The sequence below is a fragment of the Oncorhynchus nerka genome, linkage group LG8 (genome assembly GCF_034236695.1).
Source record: "Oncorhynchus nerka isolate Pitt River linkage group LG8, Oner_Uvic_2.0, whole genome shotgun sequence".
NCBI lineage: Eukaryota > Metazoa > Chordata > Actinopteri > Salmoniformes > Salmonidae > Oncorhynchus > Oncorhynchus nerka.
The window spans coordinates 16,121,924-16,146,102 of record NC_088403.1 but is presented as its reverse complement, the minus strand read 5'-3'; the positions used below and the strand labels follow the sequence as shown (position 1 = coordinate 16,146,102).

The 24,179-nt window shown below is 42.6% G+C and overlaps 1 protein-coding gene across 1 annotated transcript; it reads right to left on the bottom strand.

The window, feature by feature from the left end:
• Positions 1–569: 569 nt before the first annotated feature.
• smo (smoothened, frizzled class receptor) lies at positions 570–24,151 on the bottom strand. The gene is made up of 12 exons (XM_065021436.1): positions 18,545–24,151; positions 16,623–16,831; positions 15,831–16,040; positions 15,311–15,483; positions 14,153–14,372; positions 13,691–13,814; positions 13,491–13,583; positions 12,988–13,096; positions 11,603–11,788; positions 10,890–11,038; positions 4,697–4,834; positions 570–4,361 (listed from the first exon to the last, which is right to left on the bottom strand). The coding sequence occupies exons 1-12, from the start codon at positions 18,807–18,809 to the stop codon at positions 3,745–3,747; spliced, it is 2,493 nt and encodes an 830-aa protein (XP_064877508.1). The 5' UTR covers positions 18,810–24,151; the 3' UTR covers positions 570–3,744.
• Positions 24,152–24,179: the final 28 nt, after the last annotated feature.

The following is a 24,179-nucleotide window of genomic DNA, read 5'->3' as shown; positions in this document are numbered from 1 at the left end:
TATGTATTTTCTGTCATGCTGTGTAAACCTATTTCAGGGATGGCCAACATTGATGCGGGTGGGGGCAGTTGTTTGACGTTTTTAATATAATATCTGAGTGAGACAGACTAACACAATCAATGGGGCCCCTGTTGGTAATTCGACCATAAACCAAGTTGGGTCAGCTGGACGCTAAACTAATTTAGCAATCTAAAAAATGTTAGCTGACATGGTGGGCTAATTGACTGTCTATCCGTGACTGTACTAACAAGAGAAAAATTGTTGATGCCCAACCAAATTTCGAAATTGCACCTTTTTGTATTCTACTATTCTGAGTGGGTTTTTTTAAAATTGTATTTTTGTGGGGAAATTGATCCGAGGACTTTCAAAAGTGGCCAGCTGCTTATCCCTGGCCTATTTACTTTACCAAGGAAAATAACATTTCATACTGAGTGGAGACCTAAAAACTATCTGTGAAAGGAAACATTATTCCAACAAGTGTAGGACAACAGAACTATGGACCATCAACACTAGAAATATGTTTTATTCACAAATCTCAATAAATCAATCAAAAAACAACAACACCAGAATTCTAGGTTTCCTTTTATTTACATAATTATACAAAAATACAGCTTCATGATCAAAGTAATACAATTCTGTGTTCAAGATGTGAGTGTGGAGAGAAACAGCAGTAAGCTACATAGACAATAGGGGAATGGGTTTTGCCAATATAAAGAACCCACAAAGAGATGGACTGTATTTAGTTCTCTTTGACAGCAAAAGAAAACTGAGAATGTTCACAATACCTCAAAAAGTATATCAAGGTTCATTTCCCATGGAATAAACTGGCTGGTCAGTATCCATGAGAAATATTACAGTTGACGTCATATACACTTGATAGATCCCTTATGTCTTTTCACAAAACACATTTTTTAATGGAAATGTACATTCGTTTGCACTGATGGTGCAAGAAATGTCCAAATGTATTAAGCAAATGTTACAGTGTTATTTTAATTGCAGTGCTTTACAGCTTGCTTAATTTATCTTCCAGACATGGACATTTTATAAATCATCTCTGATATACACAGCACATTAGCTACTAGGACTACAGCAGAAACATAATCCTGCAGCAACAGGAAATGGGAGTTATTATGTGGATTATAATTAATGACCATTTTTGTAACGGTTGATCCATTTTTTGTAACTTCAGAAGCCATTTTAAACCTCAAATGCTGTACAAGTTTTACATTTCTCCTGCAACAGGTTGATCAAATTAAGATTCTACATCTGTAGTTTGGCACCATCTTTATTCTGTTGTGAGTGTGACGCAAAGACAATAATACTAAATTACTTTGGTTACAGCATCGGTACAACTACATCACGAGCTTCAGTAAATTGTCCCTTTTGCTGAGCAAATCTGTAATGTACCTCAGCATGGAAAACCAACCAAACATACAGTCTAACAACTTAGAACTGTACAAGTATGCTGCATCCTTGCACAGGAGGTTGGTGGCACTTTAATTGGGGAGGACAGGCTTGTGGTAATGGCTGGAGTGGAATTAGTGGAATGGTATTAAATACATCCATGTGTTTGATGCCATTTCATTTGCTCCGTTCCAGCCATTATTATGAGCCATCCTCCCCTCAGCAGCCTCCACTGCGTCCTAGGTCCCAATAAATGAATAGGTGCACTACACATAGAGAGAAGCACAAGACACGTGCATTTAGAAATTGTAGCAGATAATTACAAGCAGAGAATAAAGGTGTTTTGCTCAACTCTAGGACAACATGACACAATATAAAGCACTGTCCTATACAATAAAAACACAGAAAACTCAACAAAGTATAGCCAAGGTTGTCTATACGTATGCTTAAATTGGGCAGGAGCTCACCGGAGCTGAGTACCGGAGCTGAGTACCGGAGCTGACTACCGGAGCTGAGTACCGGCACCTTACATTTTTCTACTGCCTGTTCTTCTTATAGAATATTAGCTGAAAAGTATTGTGGAGCTCCTGCACCTAAATAAAAACAGTACCAGCATGTAAAATTAGTACCGGCACCTACTGTATTTCAGTCCAAGTCAAGCACTGCTGCCAATAGAGTAAAACACAATGTGGAAATACTACATACTACAGTAAAAAAATAACCCTTTTTAATACAATTGTACAGAAAAAAAACGTAACAATTTAACTGATGTAGCTAACATGTGCAAGAACACTTTCAAGAAATGAAGTGATTGATTCCCACTCAGTTGTGTATTTCATTTCCACTGGTATAAAAACCTAATCAATTCTCTTTCTCCTCAGGTGAAAAAAGCTCACTTTTGTGTGATTGCACCAGGCAATATAAAAACAGTTCTATATTTTTGCGACAAAAGTACAGACTACTAGTTGACGATGATATACAAAGACATGGAACTACCAGAGCCTGATAGTTTCTGCATCAGATGAGGCTGCATGTCAATCATCTAAAGTGGCTTCCTCTCCATGGTTACAGATCTAGTAATATTTAGTTTATTAACACAGGCTAGTTGAAAGCAATATGGAGAACGCCTACATGGAGTTAGTTTTCATCGGTCCAGTTTTCTAAAGTCAGCAATAACGTGGAAAAGAGACAAGGAAAGGAAGCCACTTTACACTACTTACATGAACCCTAAGATGCATGAAATGACTCAGTGAACGACAAGATCCCTGGAAGAGTCTTGGAAGTCATATAATGAATGAATGGCTATGAGACTGAAATCAACAAGAGTGATATCTGATCCAAGAGATAGTGACCCGGGATCATGTCAGTGATGGTGACCCTCATCCAATTAGTTCAGAGTTGAGCTGCCTCTTCTGCTGCCATCATTCAATGAAATGTTTCTGACAACAGAAGTTAGTTGTTGCAACATGGGTGATCATGTCCGTTTTCTGACCAATGCCACAAGTGGAATTATTTTCGATAAGTCACACAGCATTGACGAGTCTGGGAGGCGTTTCCCAAAAGCTTTGCAGCTAACGAGGTACTTTATTTCTCTCCACAACTATAGACCCAGACCACTTGTAGAACAGAAAAGTGCTTTATTCAAATAATTTAGCTCATTTAGACAGGCAGACTAATTCTGATCTTTTTTTCACCAATCAGATCAGCTCTGAAAAGGATGTCAAAAGACCAATTAGTGTTAAAAAATATCAGAATTAGGCTGCCTGTCTAAACGCAGCTATAGATTTTTAAACACATTTTTATGAAACTGTAGCTACTGTGATTTGTTAAGAGAAATTCAGAGCCACCCCACTGGGTACAGAAGTCAGTTCAACGTCTAGATTTGATTTACATTTGGTTGAGTTGTTAACTAACGTGAATTCAATGTGAAATCAACAACAAATGTCACCATTTCATTGGATTTAGCTTAAAGGTTGGGTGAAAAAAATACTAAATGCCCTTACGTTGATGACTTTTTTCAAATACAATCAGTTTTCCACATTGATTCAACGTCATCACATAGATTTTGGGGGGTTGAAATGACGTGGAAACAACGTTGCTTCAACCAGTTTGTGCCCAGTGGGACATAAGCCAAGAAGCTTTCATGAAACTCACCCTTGGCCTGATCAGTTCTCCTTTCGCCCTTCACTTTAAATAAAACAGATCTGACCAATTAACTTGACTTGAGTCCTGTTTCATCTTGACTGTTGGGCAGTGACAAGGGAGCACCATAAGTGTAAGTATCCAGCACTTTTCTCTCACAGTCTGTAAAAACCCCCAGAAAACCCCACATGGTTGCTCTCAGAAGTCAGAGTCAGCATCCATAAGCTCCGCCTCCATCAGGTTGGTTCTAGAGTGGATCTGCCCCCACTCCGCCCTCCTTTGACCCCCCTGCGACCTCCCCACGTGGTCTGTCCTCCCAGACAGCCCTGCCATAGGCACCACCTCCCCGGAGTAGTGGAACGCTCCATTGGGCTGCCAGAAGGAGAGGGGTGGTTGTTGGGGGCGGCAGCGAGGCCCCAGGCCGAGGTCCTCTGGCAGGTCGCTGAGGGAGAGGGGGTTGAGGTCAGGGTACCTGCTCATCTGGCTAGAGGAGGCCCCCAGGGCTCCTCCGTACCTCTCCTGGTAGGGCAGGGGATGAGAGGGCCTAAACTCAGGGTAAGAGCCTGGAAGGACGTCCTCAGCCTCCTGGTGCTGCCTCAGATTGGCCACCAGGCTCCTGTGGCCGGGCAGCTTGGGTAGCCGTGGCACCGAGCTGGTGCCAAACTCTCGCTGACGGTAGCCCTGGTGTTCGGCCAGCTCCTCCAGAGGACGCGCCTCCTTCTTCCTCTTCTTCCTCTTCTTCTTCCTCTTCATCATCTCAGGGGAGATCTCCGCCTCCACCATCCACAGCTTGTTCCTCTCCTCTGGCGGTGGAACTGGGTGAAAGAGCAGGGTGAGATTCAGACTCGTAGTGGTAACATGGTAGCAGGATTAAATCAGACTGATGGCTGAACTGACAATTCTGTAGCCTGGTTATATAATACTGAATACTGCCATTGTGAGCACAGCATTCGGTCTGGCCTAACCAGGCTAGTAACATCGGCCCTGTTTGAATCTGTACATGACTGGATAAGTGAAAGTAAAGGCCTTATCCCATTGCTTTAACCAATCCAACTGTCTACGATCTGCTATCGTTTCAAGAAAGAATGCAATGAACTCAAGGAAGAGTGCAGATGTCAGACAATGTCAATAAGCAGGTGGCAGCTCTCACCAGGTGTCCCTGTAGGGGTGACAGAGATGTCCTGCGGTAGAATGGCGCCCCTCCTGGCCACCATCTTGGTCACATGCTGGGCCCAGGCTGAAGACATCTCGTTGGATGGCTCCCCGTTCAGGTCAAAGTTGATGCCAGCTACCAATGAGAAAGAAGACATGACAGCTCAACCATTACTATCCATTATACAGTAGAAGAGCTCAACCATTACTACCCATTATACAGTAGAAGAGCTCAACCATTACTATCCATTATATAGTAGAATAGCTCAACCATTACTATCCATTATATAGTAGAATAGCTCAACCATTACTATCCATTATATAGTAGAATAGCTCAACCATTACTATCCATTATATAGTAGAATAGCTCAACCATTACTATCCATTATATAGTAGAATAGCTCAACCATTACTATGCATTATATAGTAGAATAGCTCAACCATTACTATCCATTATATAGTAGAATAGCTCAACCATTACTATCCATTATATAGTAGAATAGCTCAACCATTACTATGCATTATATAGTAGAATAGCTCAACCATTACTATGCATTATATAGAGAGCAGGAGAGAGCAGGAGAAGGTTGAATGCTCGGGTTGGACCATCTGCACTCGGTCCATTAGGTAGTATTACATTTCATTATAGTACAACGGTTTGATTTGTCTAATCTTAGCAATGTCTTCTTAGCTAGCTACAGCCGTCTTTGTATCAAAGATAATTACTATCCATTATACAGTAGAACGTAGTCTACACTGCTATCTGCCCAGCAGCTAGCCATTATCCACCGTCTACCGATTAGCAGCACAACTATTACACTCAACTCGACTTGATAAGTTAGTGTTAGCTAGAATAGTTGTCCATTACTATCCAAGATAATTGTGTAGTTTAGTGTGTAGTTTTAGAGTGATTATCTTAATTTACCAGGTTAGCTAGCCAGCATTATACAGGAGACACTGCTAGCTAGCCAACAGCTAGCCAACGTCTATCGAACAGAACTTACTCAACAACCCGGTAGAAGAGCTCCACAGGTAGTATCACATTTTTCATTTCATTTCATTTACGGCTTGATTTGTTTACAGTAGAAGCTACATAGCTTTGTATCAAAGATAATTGTGTAGTCTAGAGCGATTTCAACCATTACTATCCATTATCAAAGATTTGTGTCATTAGTAGAAGAGCTCAACCATTACTATCCATTATACAGTAAGAAGAGCTCAACCATTACTATCCATTATACACTACGGAACGACTTGATTAGTGTAGTGTCTCAACCAGCCACTATAGCCACATAGTCAACAGTAGCCAAGAGCTTCAGTACTGTATCATTTTAATCATTTTAGTCCATAAGATTCTTGCTAGAAGCTTAGCTTTCTGAACACCATTAGTCCACTTGTCATTCCAATCTCCTTTGCATTAGCGTAGCCTCTTGTGTAGCCTGTCAACTATGTGTCTGTCTATCCCTGTTCTCTCCTCTCTGCACAGACCATACAAGCTCCACAGCTCGGCCACCTAATCTGGTGGTCCATTATACCCAGTAGTTCCAAGTAGCCTCTGGAACCATTGCGGCCAACAAGGCAGAGTTCATCTCAGCCTATGCCTCCCTCCAGTCCCTCGACTTCTTGGCAAGAGCATGGATCACCACAGACAACACTTACTACTGCTCTCTCTTCGTCTCCATTATCGCACACCCCGAGAGCTTCTGGTCAGCGGAAGATCCTCATCTCTCCCAAGTGGTCATTCTCTCTTTCTCCCCTTACCCATCTGTCTATCGCCTCCTTTGAATTCCATGCTGTCAAGTTACCAGCCCTTTCAAGCTTAACATTATCATTTATCGCCCCAGGTTTAGAGAGTTCATCAATGAGCTTGATGCCTTGATAAGCTCCTTTCCTGAGGACGGCTCACCTCTCACAGTTCTATACCTACGTCTACCTTTGACTCATTAGCTCTGCCTCCTTCTTTCCACTCCTCTCCCTTTTGACCTCACCCTCCATTATACTAGAGTAGAATAGCTCAATCCATTACTATCCATTATACCAAGAATAGCTCAACCATTACTATCCTTTTCCCCATTATCATCTCTTCCCTCTATCTCCTGATTCTGCCTCCTCAACCCTCCTCTCCTCCCTTTCTGCATCCTTTGAATCCTCCAGCTCGGTCCTCCCCTCCCGCTCCCATTACTATCCATCCCTGCGGACCTGGCAGTAGAATTTTCCTCTTCTCTCTCTGCTGCTAAAGCCATTACTATCCATTATTCCAAGCATCTGCCTCTAAAGGAAGCTCTTTGCCACCTTCTCCTCCCTTGAACTCCCCCTCCCCCCATTCCCTCTCTGCAGATGAGCTCAACCATTTTGAAAAGAATCCATTATATCCTCAGTAAGTCAAGACACCGCTGGTTCTGCTCACTGCCCTACCATTACTTTATCCCCCATTCCAGATGAAATCTTGCGTCAGTAGAAGAGCAACAACCTGCCCATTACTATCCTTCTCCAGACCAGTAGAACCTCAGCTCAACCATCAACTCATCCCTGACCATTATCCCTTAGTCTTCAAGAGAAGAGTTCACCATCTACTATCCCCATTACAGACCAGTATAGTCCAAATCTCTTGAATAGCTGGCCAACCATTCTCTCAGAATGACCTTCTTGATCCAAATCAGTCAGGTTTCAAGTCATTCAACCATTACTATCCATTATACTCTCTCTCCTCTGCTCTCATCCTTCTAGAAGAGCTCAACCATTCCTATCCATTATCTCCGGCGCGGCCCAGTATTGCGTCCTACCTGAAGAGCTCAACCATTACTATCCATTATACCAGTAGAAGGCTCTCAACCATTACTATCCATTATACAGTAGAAGAGCTCAACCATTACTATCCATTATACAGTAGAAGAGCTCAACCATTACTATCCATTATACAGTAGAAGAGCTCAACCATTACTATCCATTATACAGTAGAAGAGCTCAACCATTACTATCCATTATATAGTAGAAGAGTTCAACCATTACTATCCATTAGCTACCTAGTAGAGGATAGCTCAACCATTACTATTGTGTCCTCCTCCATTATACAGTTCTCAACCAACATAGCTCCCATTACTATCCATTACCCTGCCTCACACAGGAAGCGGCGAAGAGGCACTTGTCATCTCCCGTCTGGATTACTAACTCGCTGTTGGCTATGCCATTAAATACAAGTCCAGAAGAGCTGGTGTTCAACCTTCCCAAGTTCTTACTACCCCGCTCCTCCATTCCACTGGCTTCCAGTTGAAGAGCTCAAGACCATTACTATGCCTACAGATTATACAGCGGCACCTCAGTACCTCCAGAAGAGGCCCTCAAACAAGGGCACTACGTTCATCCATCCCTACCACTGAGGAAGACAGCTCAGCCCTCAAAACCATTACTATGGCCCCCATGGTGGAACAAATACACGCCAGGACAGAGTCAATCACCATTCCGGAGACACTGAAACCCCACCTCTTTAAGGAATACCTAGGATAGAAGTAATCCCTCTCAGATGCACATTCCACTATGTCATTATACAATTTGTAAGTCGCTCTGGAAGAGCTCAAATGACTTAAATTACTAGAATCCATTATATAGTAGTAGAAGAGCTCAACCATTACTATCCATTATATAGTAGAAGAGCTCAACCATTACTATCCATTATATAGTAGAAGCTCAACCATTACTCAACCATTACTATCCATTATATAGTAGAAGAGCTCAACCATTACTATCCATTATACAGTAGAAGAGCTCAACCATTACTATCCATTATATAGTAGAATAGCTCAACCATTACTATCCATTATATAGTAGAATAGCTCAACCATTACTATCCATTATAAAAACCCCAAAGTTATTTAGAATAGCTCTGGAGTCCCCCAGTGTTCCACTAATAACATTATACAGTCCCTCCAACATAGAATAGCATGCTCAACTCATTACATTATCATTCAGTCATTCACTGCTAGTGTCAGACAGACTTCTCAATGACATTCACTGCATTCAGACAGACTTCTCAATGACATTCACTACTAGTGTCAGACAGACTTCTCAATGACATTCACTGCAGTGTCAGACTATCAATGACATTCACTACTAGTGTCAGAATAGACTCAACCATTACTATCCATTATACACTACTAGTGTCAGACAGACTTCTCAATGACATTCACTACTAGTGTCAGACAGACTTCTCAATGACATTCACTACTAGTCAGAAGACTTCTCAATCATTCACTACATTCAGACAGACTTCTCAATGACATTACTACTAGTGTCAGACAGACTTCTCAATGACATTCACCATTACTATCCATTATATAGTGTCAGACAGACTTCTCATGACATTCATTACTATCCATTATACATTCACTACTAGTGTCAGACAGACTTCTCAATGACATTCACTAATAGTGTCAACAGACTTCTCAATGACATTATATAGACATTCACTACTAGTGTCAGACAGATCAATGACATTCACTACCATTCAGACAGACTTCTCAATGACATTCACTACTAGTGTCAGACAGACTTCTCAATGACATTCACTACTATCCAGACTTTCAATGACAGCTAGTCAGACAGACTTCTCAGCTGACATTCACCATTCAGACAGACTTCTCAATGACATTCACTACTAGTGTCAGAAGACTTCTCAATGACATTCACTATCAGACAGATCAATGACATTCACTACTAGTGTCAGACAGACTTCTCAATGACATTCACTACCAGTGTCAGACAGACTTATCAATGACATTCACTACTAGTGTCAGACAGACTTCTCAATGACATTCACTGCTAGTGTCAGACAGATCAATGACATTCACTACTAGTGTCAGACAGACTTCTCAATGACATTCACTTAGTGTCAGACACTTCTCAATGACATTCACTACTAGTGTCAGACAGACTTCTCAATGACATTCACTACAGTGTCAGACAGACTTCTCAATGACATTCACTTAGTGTCAGAAAGACTTCCATGACATTCACTACTAGTGTCAGACAGACTTCTCAATGACATTCACTACTAGTGTCAGACAGATTGACATTCACAGTGTCAGACAGATGACATTCACTACCAGTGTCAGACAGACTTCTCAATGACATTCACTACTAGTGTCAGACAGACTTCTCAATGACATTCACTACTAGTGTCAGACAGACTTATCAATGACATTCACTACTAGTGTCAGACAGACTTCTCAATGACAAAGCTAGTGTCAGACAGACTTTATGACATTCACTACTAGTCAGACAGACTTCTCAATGACATTCACTACTAGCAATGACATTCCCCTGCAGTGTTCTTCTCAATGAATTCACTACTCAGACAGACAATGACATTCACTACAGTGTCAGACAGACTTCTCAATGACATTCACTGCTAGTGTCAGAAAGACTTCTCAATGACATTCACTACTAGTGTCAGACAGACTTCTCAATGACATTCACTACTAGTGTCAGACAGACTTGTCAAAGACATTCACTACGAGTGTCAGACATACTTCTCAATGACATTCACTGCTAGTGTCAGAAAGACTTCTCAATGACATTCACTACTAGTGTCAGACAGACTTGTCAAAGACATTCACTTTTAGTTTTAACATTGAAGCGTAGTGGAATCTCCGTTAATATCAGCCAGGAGTTCCTCAATGATGAAGAAAATATGGCATTTCATCTGCATAAAGAGGCATCCAATTCAGCCTTTTGGACAGCTACTTCTACAGGTCTTTGTGGACTTACCTACTGGCCCGTCATGAGAGACAGTCTGCATGCTGAAGGACAGCTCCTTCTACGGGTCTTTGTGGACTTACCTACTGGCTCGTCATGACAGACAGTGTGCATGCTGAAGGACAGCTCCTTCTCCGGGTCTTTGGGGACTTACCTCCTGGCCCGTCATGAGACAGTGTGCACGCTGAAGGACAGCTCCTTCTCCGGGTCTTTGTGGACTTACGGTTCTTGAGCCCATCATGAGAGACAGTGTGCATGCTGAAGGACAGCTCCTTCTTCGTGTCTTTGGGGACTTACCTACTGGCCCGTCATGAGACAGTGTGCACGCTGAAGGACAGCTCCTTCTCCGGGTCTTTGTGGACTTACGGTTCTTGAGCCCATCATGAGAGACAGTGTGCATGCTGAAGGATAGCTCCTTCTTCGTGTCTTTGGGGACTTACCTACTGGCCCGTCATGAGAGACAGTGTGCATGCTGAAGGACAGCTCCTTCTCCGGGTCTTTGTGGAGCTCCTTGCGCTTGGAGAAGGCCTTGGCTATCATCTTGCTCTTCTTTATCCTCTTGGGCTCATCGTCGCTACGGCCGATAACCCTATGACAGGAACAACAGGTAGATAAATCACAAGGTGACAGACAATGTTGACGTATCCCTTGACGTGGCAATCGCGGTAAATTGTGCAGACATTAAAGCTGAAATCCGTACTTGGTGAAACTACCACATCCGTTTGAGATACTACGACAACCAAGAAGTTGCATCAAACAACGAACACTGTATTTTTCCGCTCAGACATCATTGCAGGTTAGATAGAACAGCATAGTATGTACTGAAGAAAACAAAATGTCTGATGCTGGTACTCCTCTCCTCCGTTTCATCAACAAAACAAAAATAATAACAAATGTGCTGGGGGCGAACAGTGGCGCTGTTTCACCTGATGCAGATTTAAGCTTTAATACACAGATGATGCTGTGTGAATATGCCTCAGAGAGATAATACAATGTGTAACTCCATACCTGGAATATTGTTGTTAAAGTTCATGTACTATTTTCTTGTAGCCTATTTTCTCACCTTTTATCTACAAGACAACACTTTTTGCTACGAAGGGACTGCCGCCCAGTCTAATTGTCTGTGTGTGTTCTAAAGGAAATGGCTGCTTACTTGCACCAGGTGCGTTTCCAGATGAGGATCGTGGCCTTGGTCCACACCCAGGTGCTCATGGCGATGCCCGTGCCGAACATAGAGAACAGATTAATCTTTTCCACCAGTAGACTGGGACGGTTCTTGATAGTACATTCTGGGATCGGCTTGTTGGTCTGATGAGCGATCGTCACATTGGCCTCGCACCTGTTCAAAGCCAGCGCAGCGTTCATCAATCAATCCTCAGAGCTCTTTTTTACACAGGCAGTTGCATTTGCTGTGGTAAAATACTCTACATACCCACACCCACTGTAAAGCCATATAAATGAGGCATATTCACATACTGAACTGTTGACATTAACCAGTTGTTTACTTGTTCAGACAGGAAAGAGAAATGTACATTTCTGAGGTGAAATTCATACCAGTCCACTCAAAGTCAACAGAGTGGAGAAATAAGGCTGCGTTCACAGCACAACAAACCGGTAGGGCTGTGGTTACCACCAGTCTCAACAGCATCATCTGCTGGGAATCTCCCACTACACCATACAACTGGGGGCTTGTTCTAATACTCTTAAATCTCCCACTACACTTTACAACTGGGGGCATGTTCTAATACTCTTAAATCTCCCACTACACCATACAACTGGGGGCTTGTTCTAATACTCTTAAATCTCCCACTACACCATACAACTGAGGGCATGTTCTAATACTCTTAAATCTCCCACTACACCATACAACTGAGGGCATGTTCTAATACTCTTAAATCTCCCACTACACCATACAACTGGGGGCTTGTTCTAATACTCTTAAATCTCCCCCTACACCATACAACTGGGGGCATGTTCTAATACTCTTCTTAAATCTCCCACTACACCATACAACTGGGGGCATGTTCTAATACTCTTAAATCGCCCACTACACCATACAACTGGGGGCATGTTCCAATACTCTTAAATCTCCCACTACACCATACAACTGAGGGCTTGTTCCAATACTCTTAAATCTCCCACTACACTTTACAACTGGGGCCATGTACCAATACTCTTAAATCTCCTATTACATCATACAATTGGGGCCATGTTCCAATACTCTTAAATCTCCAACTACATCATACAACTGGGGCCATGTTCCAATACTCTTAAATGTATATTTCCTTCCTCCCTTCCTTGAAGTAATCCCTCGTCTGTCACATTGGATTGATGCAGGGAAACTTTCCAAGGCAAAGCTTTTACCAATTATGTAATGTCAAATATTGGTGATTATTCCCATGTTCTGAGAAAATATATATTTGTTTAGTATTCCAAAAGGGCCCAGAAGTCCTTAGGTCCTCAACACCTGTTTTGAAGTTGCAGTGTTGAATATAGTTTGGGGTTACTGTAGGCTACATGAGGAGAAAAGGAACTCACAACACATATTCTCTGAAGCTCTTCTCCCACTCAGCCTGGTTGAAGAAGTCATAGAAGTGGCAGCCAAACGTGATTAAGACAAAGCCAAACGCCAGGAACCCAAATATACCTGATGAAGAGGAATTACACAAGTGAATAGGGATATTTGAAATTCCAGAAACCTCAGGAGTCAGGACACAATATACTTTATATGAAGATAAAACCAAGGTGTTATATAACATATATCTCGCAACAGAATCTACATTCAATCTATGATGAGGCAATTTAAGTGGCTTTATCAAAGGTTTATTCTAGCATGCTATTGTAGCATTTCTGGGGGGGGCAGTGCTCGGTCTAACTAGGATCGCCTGACCCAAAGGCAGTGGATATAACCACTGCTTCAAGAAAGCTAGCTCCCTTGTGGAAACGGTTATCTGTCTTTTCAACACTAGCTGGGTTTGTTACACTGTTATGCCAGTGGTTTGACTCTGGATATCTGGTGATTTACAGTGAAGGGGTCATACCAAGTCTTAGCATTGTTTCGTTGATTTTGCTCGCTGCCTTCTCACTCAGAAGACCCGGGTGGTTACTCTTGATGGAGAACAACGTCATGACTCCTGCAGAAACATACAGAGGAAATCACTTTGGGAACGTCTATTTATTTGGTAGCGTTTAATTTCTGAAATATGAAAATGTCTCGTTTTATGGGTTTGAGAGAACTCACCTCGTATGAGGAAATAGCCACCAATGACAAGCACAACTCCAATGGGAGCCAATACAAAGCCAGCACGGTAGCGGTAGTTCTTATAGCCCACGAAACAGATCCCACTGACAGAGTCTCCGTCCACCTGTGTCAAACAACAGAGACCAGAAACGCATACATGTGTTTGAATGGCATAACGGCATAAAAGATCAATCATTTGGAAAACAAGAAATTCTGAGTCATTGTCTTTCCATCATGAAAAGGGAATAAATAAAGTTGTCTCTAAACTGTAGACACGGTTTGGGATTACCCTATTGCAAAGTAACACTCAACTTAAAGGCTGCTGGTATAAAGCATTAAGATTCAGTTACAATGCATTGTGAGACTTGTCATAAGCATGTATAATGTGTTATTATCTTACGTATTAGAAATCACAGTAATGACTATTTTCAACGGCTAAAAGAAATGGTAGGTGTTCCATACCTCAGCGGTGGCTAGAATAGCCACAGTGAGGATGAAGGGGACGGACCATGTGACCATGTGGAAGTATGAGGTCTTGCCCGACAGGGGCTGGTGGGTGGTGCCCAGGGCCTTGAAGGACGTGTGCCAGGCGTAGGTCAGCATGACAAACCAGATCACCCCAGACATCAGGGAGTAGTAGACGAGGCTGAAGATGATGACACACGACAGAGTCTCGGTAGACCTGGATGGAGAGAGAGAGAGAGAGAGAGAGAGAGAGAGGGAGAGAGAGCGAAGGAAGTTAATGACTCAATCATTTTTAAGAGTACACTGCCATTGCATTGGCTGTATGTGTGTTATTAATTATTTGAAAATGTCAATCAATCAGCCAACCAATCAACCAATCAAGTTTTAGAAACAAAGCCAACTTGTGAAAACGAACCTCCTGACTCCTGTACTAGCTAAATACAAGACCTACGAACCTCCTGACTCCTGTACTAGCTAAATACAAGACCTATGAACCTCCTGACTCCTGTACTAGCTAAATACAAGACCTACAAACCTCCTGACTCCTGTACTAGCTAAATACAAGACCTATGAACCTCCTGACTCCTGTACTAGCTAAATACAAGACCTACGAACCTCCTGACTCCTGTACTAGCTAAATACAAGACCTACGAACCTCCTGACTCCTGTACTAGCTAAATACAAGACCTACGAACCTCCTGACTCCTGTACTAGCTAAATACAAGACCTACAAACCTCCTGACTCCTGTACTAGCTAAATACAAGACCTACGAACCTCCTGACTCCTGTACTAGCTAAATACAAGACCTACGAACCTCCTGACTCCTGTACTAGCTAAATACAAGACCTACAAACCTCCTGACTCCTGTACTAGCTAAATACAAGACCTACGAACCTCCTGACTCCTGTACTAGCTAAATACAAGACCTACGAACCTCCTGACTCCTGTACTAGCTAAATACAAGACCTACGAACCTCCCCGGAAGATTCAAGAAATACTCCTTCAAATTGTATTTTCACATCTTATCTCATAATACTCCCACTTTCTTTCAACCCCTTCAATGTGTGTGTGTGTGTGTCTCAGGGGGTTGGGTCGTAAGCAAAAACCACAATTGATTGACAATAAAATGTTAAGTGTTCTCCTTATTCACTTACGAGGGCTCCCCTAAACGCATGGTGTTGTCACTCTTACACACGATCTCTTTGCGAGCTCCATCCATGAACTGAGCCAGCCAGCCGATACTGCCCATGAAGAAACAGGTATTGATGTAGAAGAGGATGACGGCGGGGTAACGGTTGGAATTCTTCCAGTCCGCCAGAAAAGTGGCCTGTGAAAGGAGAGGGAAAGAGAGAGGGAGAGAAAAGATGAATATAAATGGAAAACACTTTTTTCTGTCCTTAGAAAGGCCAACTCACCGAAACACATAGTTCTCCGCAAATTACTAACAATATCAGATAATAAAAAGCATTGTTTTGACAACTTCTGTGAAAAGCAGTATGAACCCATTATCTGAACAAGAATGGTATGTGTGTTACAATACCAGTATCTTTATTCCATTTGTAATCTCAAATATAAAAGTTAAAAGTCAAGTCAAAAAAAGTTGTCGCTAACAGCTGCAAGTTACACTTGGAATGATGGGTAATGTTGTCCACAACACTGCTGTGTGAAGCTCACCAGAGTGAAAAAGGTGCAGAGCAGGGTGACGGTGCCGAACACAGCGATGTAGGCGTGCATGTCCGAGTGCTCCTCGTCGGTGAACAGGGGGTTGTTGCACTGGATGCCGCAGCCCTCCACATCTTTGTACCAGCTGGCCTGAACGTCTGTCTTCACCAGGGGGGCTTCGCAGTGTCCCGACGTGTTGAACTTCAGCTTCTGCACCTCGTTCTGTCTCCCCGTGGACGGAAGGCACAGTGAGCTCATATTGGCACTCTGTTTGGTCCATTTTTCATATGAGGCGTACGCCTCAATATTATATAGTATTTTATAAACTGGGTGGTTCGAGCTCTGAATGCTGATTGGCTGTATATCAGACCGTATACCACGAGTACGACAAAACGTTTATTTTAACTGCTCTAATTATGTTGGGTAATCAGTTTATAATGACAATAAGGCACCTCGGGGGTAACAAAATGTGGAAAACGTCAAGAGGTCAGAATACTTTCTGAATGCACTGTATATAATATATTATAGTATTATAGAGTATAATATCGACAGCCATTTTAGACTGAAAAACAATGACACTAGCCTGTTGACTAGATGGGTGGCTCCATGGAGGGGCCACCCACTGGGCACAGACTACAATTCAACGTCTACTCCACGTTGGTTCAATGTAATTTCATTGAAATGACGAGGAAACAACGTTGATTCGACCAGTGTGTGCCCAGTGGGTTGACAGTGCTGAAGCCCCCTCAATAATTGGCCTAGCACCCCATCTGCACACATGCATAGTGAGAGCATCTACCATACCGTGCAGCCCATGGGGTACTTGTCCGTCTCCTCACACTTGAGGAAGTTGGGCCACCCCCTCTCCTGGTCCACGATGCTGCAGGGGCGACGCGTAGCCTGGCACAGGTGCTGGCTGGGAAGCTCCACCTGCCCGTTGTCACACTTGGGCATGTAGACGGCACACAGCAGGGGCTGGATGACCGCCCAGCAGCGAGGGGCGTTCCTCAGACCTGCATGGGTGAGAAGGGAGGTGAGGGACAATAATGTAGCTTGGGTTGACTTCAGTAGACACCAAACGGATGAGAATGCTCCTAAACTGAGAGAAATTGGCATGTAGGTACCATAAGAAACGCTCATTTTAGTTTTTCTGCAGTGAAACATTTTGTTACGGTGTGCCCTAATGAACACAAACCTGGTGCTCCAGCCTGTTTGTGCCTTATCAAACTCCTCTCTGGGTTTGTTCATTCATTGTCATGCCAACTATCTAAGTACGGTATGACATGACAACTATAATAGTGTTGGCTACAGCATATACAGAATGAGACCAGTCTGGATATAAATAATACATATTCATCACTTCAGTGTGGTGAGGATGATGATGGTGGTCACTGGGGTCAGGAGATAAATAGGACCTGGATGTTGATGGTCACTAGGGTCAGGAGATAAATAGGACCTGGATGTTGATGATGGTGGTCACTAGGATCAGGAGATAAATAGGATCTGGATGTTGATGATGGTGGTCACTAGGGTCAGGAGATAAATAGGACCTGGATGTTAATGATGGTGGTCACTAGGGTCAGGAGATAAATAGGACCTGGATGTTGATGATGGTGGTCACTAGGGTCAGGAGATAAATAGGATCTGGATGTTGATGATGGTGGTCACTAGGGTCAGGAGATAAATAGGACCTGCATGTTGAAGATGGTGGTCACTAGGGTCAGGAGATAAATAGGACCTGGACGTTGAAGATGGTGGTCACTAGGGTCAGGAGATAAATAGGACCTGGACGTTGAAGATGGTGGTCACTAGGGTCAGGAGATAAATAGGACATGGATGTTGATGATGGTGGTCACTAGGGTCAGGAGATAAATAGGACCTGGACGTTGACCCTGACTGGGATTGGTAGCGGGGGCCAGTGTCTATCAACTCAACACCTCAGCTGTTATGCCCAGAGCTCCAAACCTCTTGATGAGGCAGCTAGCGTTACAATATCATGCACTTGGAAGGTCACTAGTTGTGTGGTCTGTTGTTTTTCCCATGGTGGGGGTGGGGAGTGGGGACGGGAACCACTCTACTGATCAGCTGAGGATTAGTGGAAGGAAACGCAGGTTGATGGATCACTAATGAGTGTTTATTAATGTGCAGGAATATCTAACACGTCAGAGAGAATCTTTTCTTTTCTTTATTTGCTCTTAACCCCCATTTCCTGCAAAAGTCCTATTCCCATGTATTTGGTCATTACAAAAACTATCCATTTGGAGGGGCCCTTAATATTTCATTGCCTAGTTAACAGGCTACACTATAACAATGAACCTACTGACCTCGCATGTGACTATAACCAAATCTACCTTAATGTTTAATAGCACAATGTAATACATCTTATTACATAAATATTATATAGTGCTACTGTTTTTACTTATAATAGAACATTCTGTTCATGTCAAATGGCAAGGTTAAGACTAAATAATCACAAGCGAAAGATCAATGAATAATCACTAGTGAAAGTTCAACGTATAAAATACATAGATTTTATTTTACGTTTCCTTTTGCAAATGACAATATGAGCATCTAGATTGCATCTGATGCTAATAGAGGGAGTGGGTCTGCACTTAATAACGCAACACAAATGTATAATACGTTTGTCAATTTATTTAATTTAAATTGCAGTAAATGAACAACATGAGCCCTTTGTACCTATGCTTATTAACCAAATACAGGCTTACCAGACCACATGGCCAACTTCTCAAATGCTTCGTCTTGGGTACTTGAGTCTTCAGCCAAGGCAAGAGACGTGTGCGTGTACGGTAGTGGGGACCCAAGACATGTATTATATTTAAGCACTTCACATGTTGTAGTTTTCTTGCAGAAATCATTGAAAATGGTTTCGTTTCTCTGTACCGTTACCGCATGAGTAACCAGAAAGGAGGCAGCCCAAACGCAAAGCATCCCCAACCCACCAACAATGGAACTCCATCCACGGGAAGACATCTTGGAGATTCAACGGTGCAACTTTGTTTCCAGGAAGAAAAAAAGTATACTTTGTATTCCAGTAATCTAAAAAGTAACCGTTAATAAAAATAGCACGAAGTGCTCTTGTTCATTTGATGCCGAATGTAACATTATGATACAATGAAACGAAACGTTTTCCCAGTTTTCACGCAGTCCCGAACTTTTTCATTTAGCATTTTGTCATGTAATCCTTGATTTGTCACTGGAATTCCCTACACACAATCCGATCGCCACCAAAAAACGAAAAGATGCAAGCATGACATTCAATTAAAATCAAGTGGAACTATTCCTTCCGCTGTTTTTGTTGGGTATGCCTATTAAAAAGAAATCAAAGTAACAGATTCACCCTCCCCCACAATTTGCCGTGAAAAGTCTGAAACTGTAACATGATCTCTCGTCTACGCGCTCCAACCCCCTCGCGCTCCCACTTTCCCCTCTTTTGCGGAAAAAAACTATTTTCATTTAATCTATGTAGACCTATCCCAAAAAAAGGCAGTTTTGGGGGATTTCTATAGAATTCTGCGTTGTGTCTGATGGAGTTTGGTCTTTGTTTTTCTCGCCTGCAGTCGTGTCTGCTATGTTGTTCTGCCTCTGGTATGCACATGGTGGGGGAGAGCCAAAGTAACAAAACCCTCTCATCCCATCCCCCTCTCCATGGGTAAAACTATGCCTTATAGGAATAGCAAAACAATCTCTCTCCTGCAGTAAGAAAGCCATCTGTCTACCTTTATATCGTATCCTTGTTTGTTTAACCGTCCGTTCATTTAGAGACTTGATTTCTGACACAACACATTCCTCAAATCAATCACAATCAAATGTTATTGTCACCTGCTTCGTAAACAACAGGTGTAGACAGTAAAACGCTTACTTATGGGCCCTTACCAACACTGCAGAATACAATACATAAATAAAACTAATAATAATATTTAAAAAAAATTGTAACACAAGGAATACATCATGAGAAATGATAGCTTGGCTATATAACTGGAGTACCTGGAAGACACTCACTTTGTTCATTTCCAAAAACAAGTCTTTGAAAGATCTCCAAAGACCCATATTGTCCTCTACGACTCACATCTGACCGTACCTCCTACATTTGCACTTGTTGCTATTAAGAATGAATAGATTTGCAATCACAGACGGATCAGTTATGTTGGTGTGAACAAGCATTTCAGTAGTCTCTTCGATAGTACTTCAAATCTGTGATTAAACTAGAGCCTCACTTTGCCATACAATTGAAATCTTAGTGATTATGCGAGCACAGTAGGCTATATTTCGTTGTCAGCCCACTCCAAAGACTGTTCATTCACCACCACAAAAATGGTAACTGCAAGTTTATCCGCCAGTGGCATGCCAGTAGCCACTCAGGGAAAGTTTGTTGTCGTGGACATAAACAAGTCAATTATCCACTCCTTAGGCTACTTTGATTCTAAAAGATCAGACAAGATTGTCATTTTCTCTGCTTAAATTGCACAGTTTCTAAACGAGTGTGCAGCCTACTGTATGGGTGTTGGTTGGGGAATGGAATGGCCTGGTGGAATTATAAAAAATGAATAACTTCATGGCATTTTGGATGTGTAAAAAAGTTTGTCTTGTTTATTTCCTCCCAGTCCATATTAAATCAGTTTCCTAGGAGACCCTCATAATGGAAATGTGGATTATCTCTCCGTTAAGGTAGCACTGCTCTTCACCCGAATGAGACCTCAAACTGACCAAGAAAACTTTCAGAGGTTGATTATAAGTTAACTGTAAATGAAGCCATAAGTGACTGACATTGGTCAGATTTAAGATTCTGTCTATATCAACCAATGGGACAGCCACACTGTAGATTTAATAAATGTTTCATCATTGACATAGACAGAACACCATACAGTCTCAAACAATCCTCTTCGTGCTTGTGATGTGATCAAAGCCTCTCTCTAACCTGACCGTTATAGGGCAGTGCATTAGATGTAATGCTCCAACAGCCTACCTCCTGCTGGTTGAAATGACAATGGATGTTTTGTTTTTGGCCTGTGCTGTATGAATGAGGGGAGCCCCATGTTTCCCCATCGTTCTCTCTGAGTGAAGCATTGGGCCTCCTTAAAACCCATAGCAACATGGCTGTCTGAGAATGAGTCAGGGAGAGACCAGGACCACACACAGAGCACGTGGGCCCCTCACTGGAGCACCCGGCCAAATCTCTCTTGCTTTCTCTGCGCGCGCAGGCACGCATGCACGCACACACACCAGAAGAGAGAGACAGACTCATCTACAAGTCAGTTATTACACCAGAGAGAAAAGTGCCAATGTGACTTCTCATTTCATATTGGTCTGTGTAACATGATGTCCCCTGGAATACATATTAGTAGTAGGGACTGGGCCTAAGTCCTGTGTGTTAATGAACCTGCGACTTCCTACAGAACACATTGTCGCTGATGTCTCAATGCCTGCCTCTGAATAACTTCCCCCATCACACTAACATTATGAACACCTGGCCTGTAGGCCTATAATGTTATAGTTCATGCAATTAGTTAAAACAACTGCAGGGCCATGTGCACAAAGTAGAAAGGTGTATGGAGAAGAAGGGCTTCACATGCAGGAGTGTGTCTGCTCCCAAGCCCAGGCACATCAGATTTCAGGCCAGGAATGCATCTAAGCTCAGGTTTTCATTTGCCAAACGGGGTGGAGAGGAACCATTTTAATGTTTGACGTCTGACTGTTCACAGCTATATTAGACTTTCAGCCCCAACTAGCCTGGAATGAACTTCAGTGTTTACAACCAAATCATGGAACATTTTAAAATAAAAATACACTCAAACTCACTTATAATTTCCCCTGCATTTCTATTTCAACATGTTGTATTGTGGGCAGTAGCAAGACCATACTACACTTGTGTTAAGTATTGCAACACTGGCCGGTACAATCTGTGAAACTGCAGATTAGACAAAACTAAATACATTTGTTAAACTGATTGACTATAGAACACACATGTAGTCTTTGTGGATAGCGTACACAGACATGCTTTCACATGATACTACTGCAGTAATAGAACATAGAGTTGTGTAACCTGTTGTCACAGTGGTCCTACTGGAGCTTATAGACACATTTGGAGAGGTTGGAGGTCAGTAGCCATTTATGCCTATATCCATGTGTCATTTTCTCTCACGCTACCTCAACCCCTATGTCCTCATCGCCCACCCACTGACAGGTCACAACAAGCCATCTGGGAGTACAATACAGGGAAAGAATGTCATGAGACTCTTAAATATACAGTAACACTTCATTTTAGACCACCGTTTCCACTGGTATTTACCTGGCGTTTATTAGGACAATTAGAAATGGTGTCATTGGGTAGTTTCTGGCACTAATTACATGAATTCAACACAATTGGTAACCAACTAGTTGATACATGGATTGGAGTGCTTGCTGTGATGATTCCCAAAGAAACAAATAAAGAATTCACAAGATATTGTCTTTACATAAGAGAGTAATTACCATTTTACCACGTAGAGTCAAAGTAAATACTCTCTGTACCTAAGGGGAATTGTGGAACTAATTTTGACATGTAAAAGTTTTTTTTAATGTTCATTCTTAGGATTTTACATGGGTCAGTTACTAGAATGAATTCCACACCCACCTGTACCGTTTAAATACAGAGCTAATCAGTAGTCTTGACCAGTAACAGAATGTTGACCCACATTTTGAGAGAAAAAACTGCTATTCCCAGTGGACCAAACTGGGTCATGTTCATTAGGAACAAAACGGACTAAAACAGGACTTGTCCCATAAGAAGCGCTCAATTTCATTTTCCGTCGCGTGCTCTAATGAACACAACCCCTGTGAGGGGAAATGCCAACAGGTCTAGCTGACGGCCCAACATGGTTATGTTATGGAGTCACAGCATTAGTGTAAACTCCAGCGTTGCAGCGCTTGCCAATCTAAACACCAGTGCTTGTGTAAAAGGCGTTACGGAAAATAAGACTGTTTATTATAAAATCAGGCCTTTCTGTTGCGCTTTCAAATGGGGAAATCCCCTAGTAGCTCAGTGAGTAATAAACTACAATTACATTATTGGTCTGTATGGACACCCACAATTCTTCATATCCAAAAGATATGCTTTATTGAAAGGAATGTATTTACAGTCAATTTAGCTTGAAATATACACTTAGTGGCCAGATTATTAGGTAAACCACCCCGTTCACGAAAATGGGTCGCTCCTACAGACAGTGAGTCACCTGTCAATGGCTTGCTCTATAAAGCATGCAGATAGGCATTCAGTTATTGTTGATTGAATGTTAGAATGGGCAAAACGAGTCACCCAAGTGACTTTGAACATGGTATGAACGTCGATGCCAGGTGTGCCGGTTCCAGGATCTCAGAAACAGACGGTCTCCTGGGCTTGTCTAGGGTTTACCGAGAATGGTGAGACAAACAAAACTCTTGCAAGCTAACAGGCGGCATCTCGAAACGCACAACTCGTCGGTCCTCGTCACGGATTGGCTAGTGCAGCAGATGACCACACCAGGTTCCACTCCGATCAGCTAAAAACAAGAAGAAGCGGCTCCAGTGGGCACGCGATCACCAACACTGGACAACTGAGGAGTGGAAAAACATTGTCTGGTCCAACGAGTCAGGATTTGGCGTAAGCAGCATGAGTCCATGGCTCCATCCTGCCTGGTGTCAACGATACATGCTGGTGGCGGTGGTGTAATGGTGTGGGGAATGTTTTCCTGGCAAACATTTAAGTCCCTTGATACCAATAGAGCAACGTTTGAACGCCACACCTTGGAGAATCTATGCCCTGAAGAATTCAGGCTGTTCTGGAGGTAAAGGGGGGGCAACGATTTACTCTGTGTGAATGGATTTGATGTAAAACTAAATTGGAATATCCCTTAAAATGTGTAGAAATCAATTGGGTAACACTTTACTGTAAAGGCTGTAGGTGCAATGATTTATTTAAGCAATAAGGCTCGAGGGGGTGTGGTATATCGCCAATCAAATCCGTTCTGAGCCCTCTCCTGTACTCCCTGTTCACCCACGACTGCGTGGCCACGCACGCCTCCAACTCAATCATCAAGTTTGCGGACGACACAACAGTGGTAGGCTTGATTACCAACAACGACGAGACGACCTACAGGGAGGAGGTGAGGGCCCTCGGAGTGTGGTGTCAGGAAAATAACCTCACACTCAACGTCAACAAAACTAAGGAGATGATTGTGGACTTCAGGAAACAGCAGAGGGAACACCCCCCTATCCACATCGATGGAACAGTAGTGGAGAGGGTAGCAAGTTTTAAGTTCCTCGGCATACACATCACAGACAAACTGAATTGGTCCACTCACACAGACAGCGTCGTGAAGAAGGCGC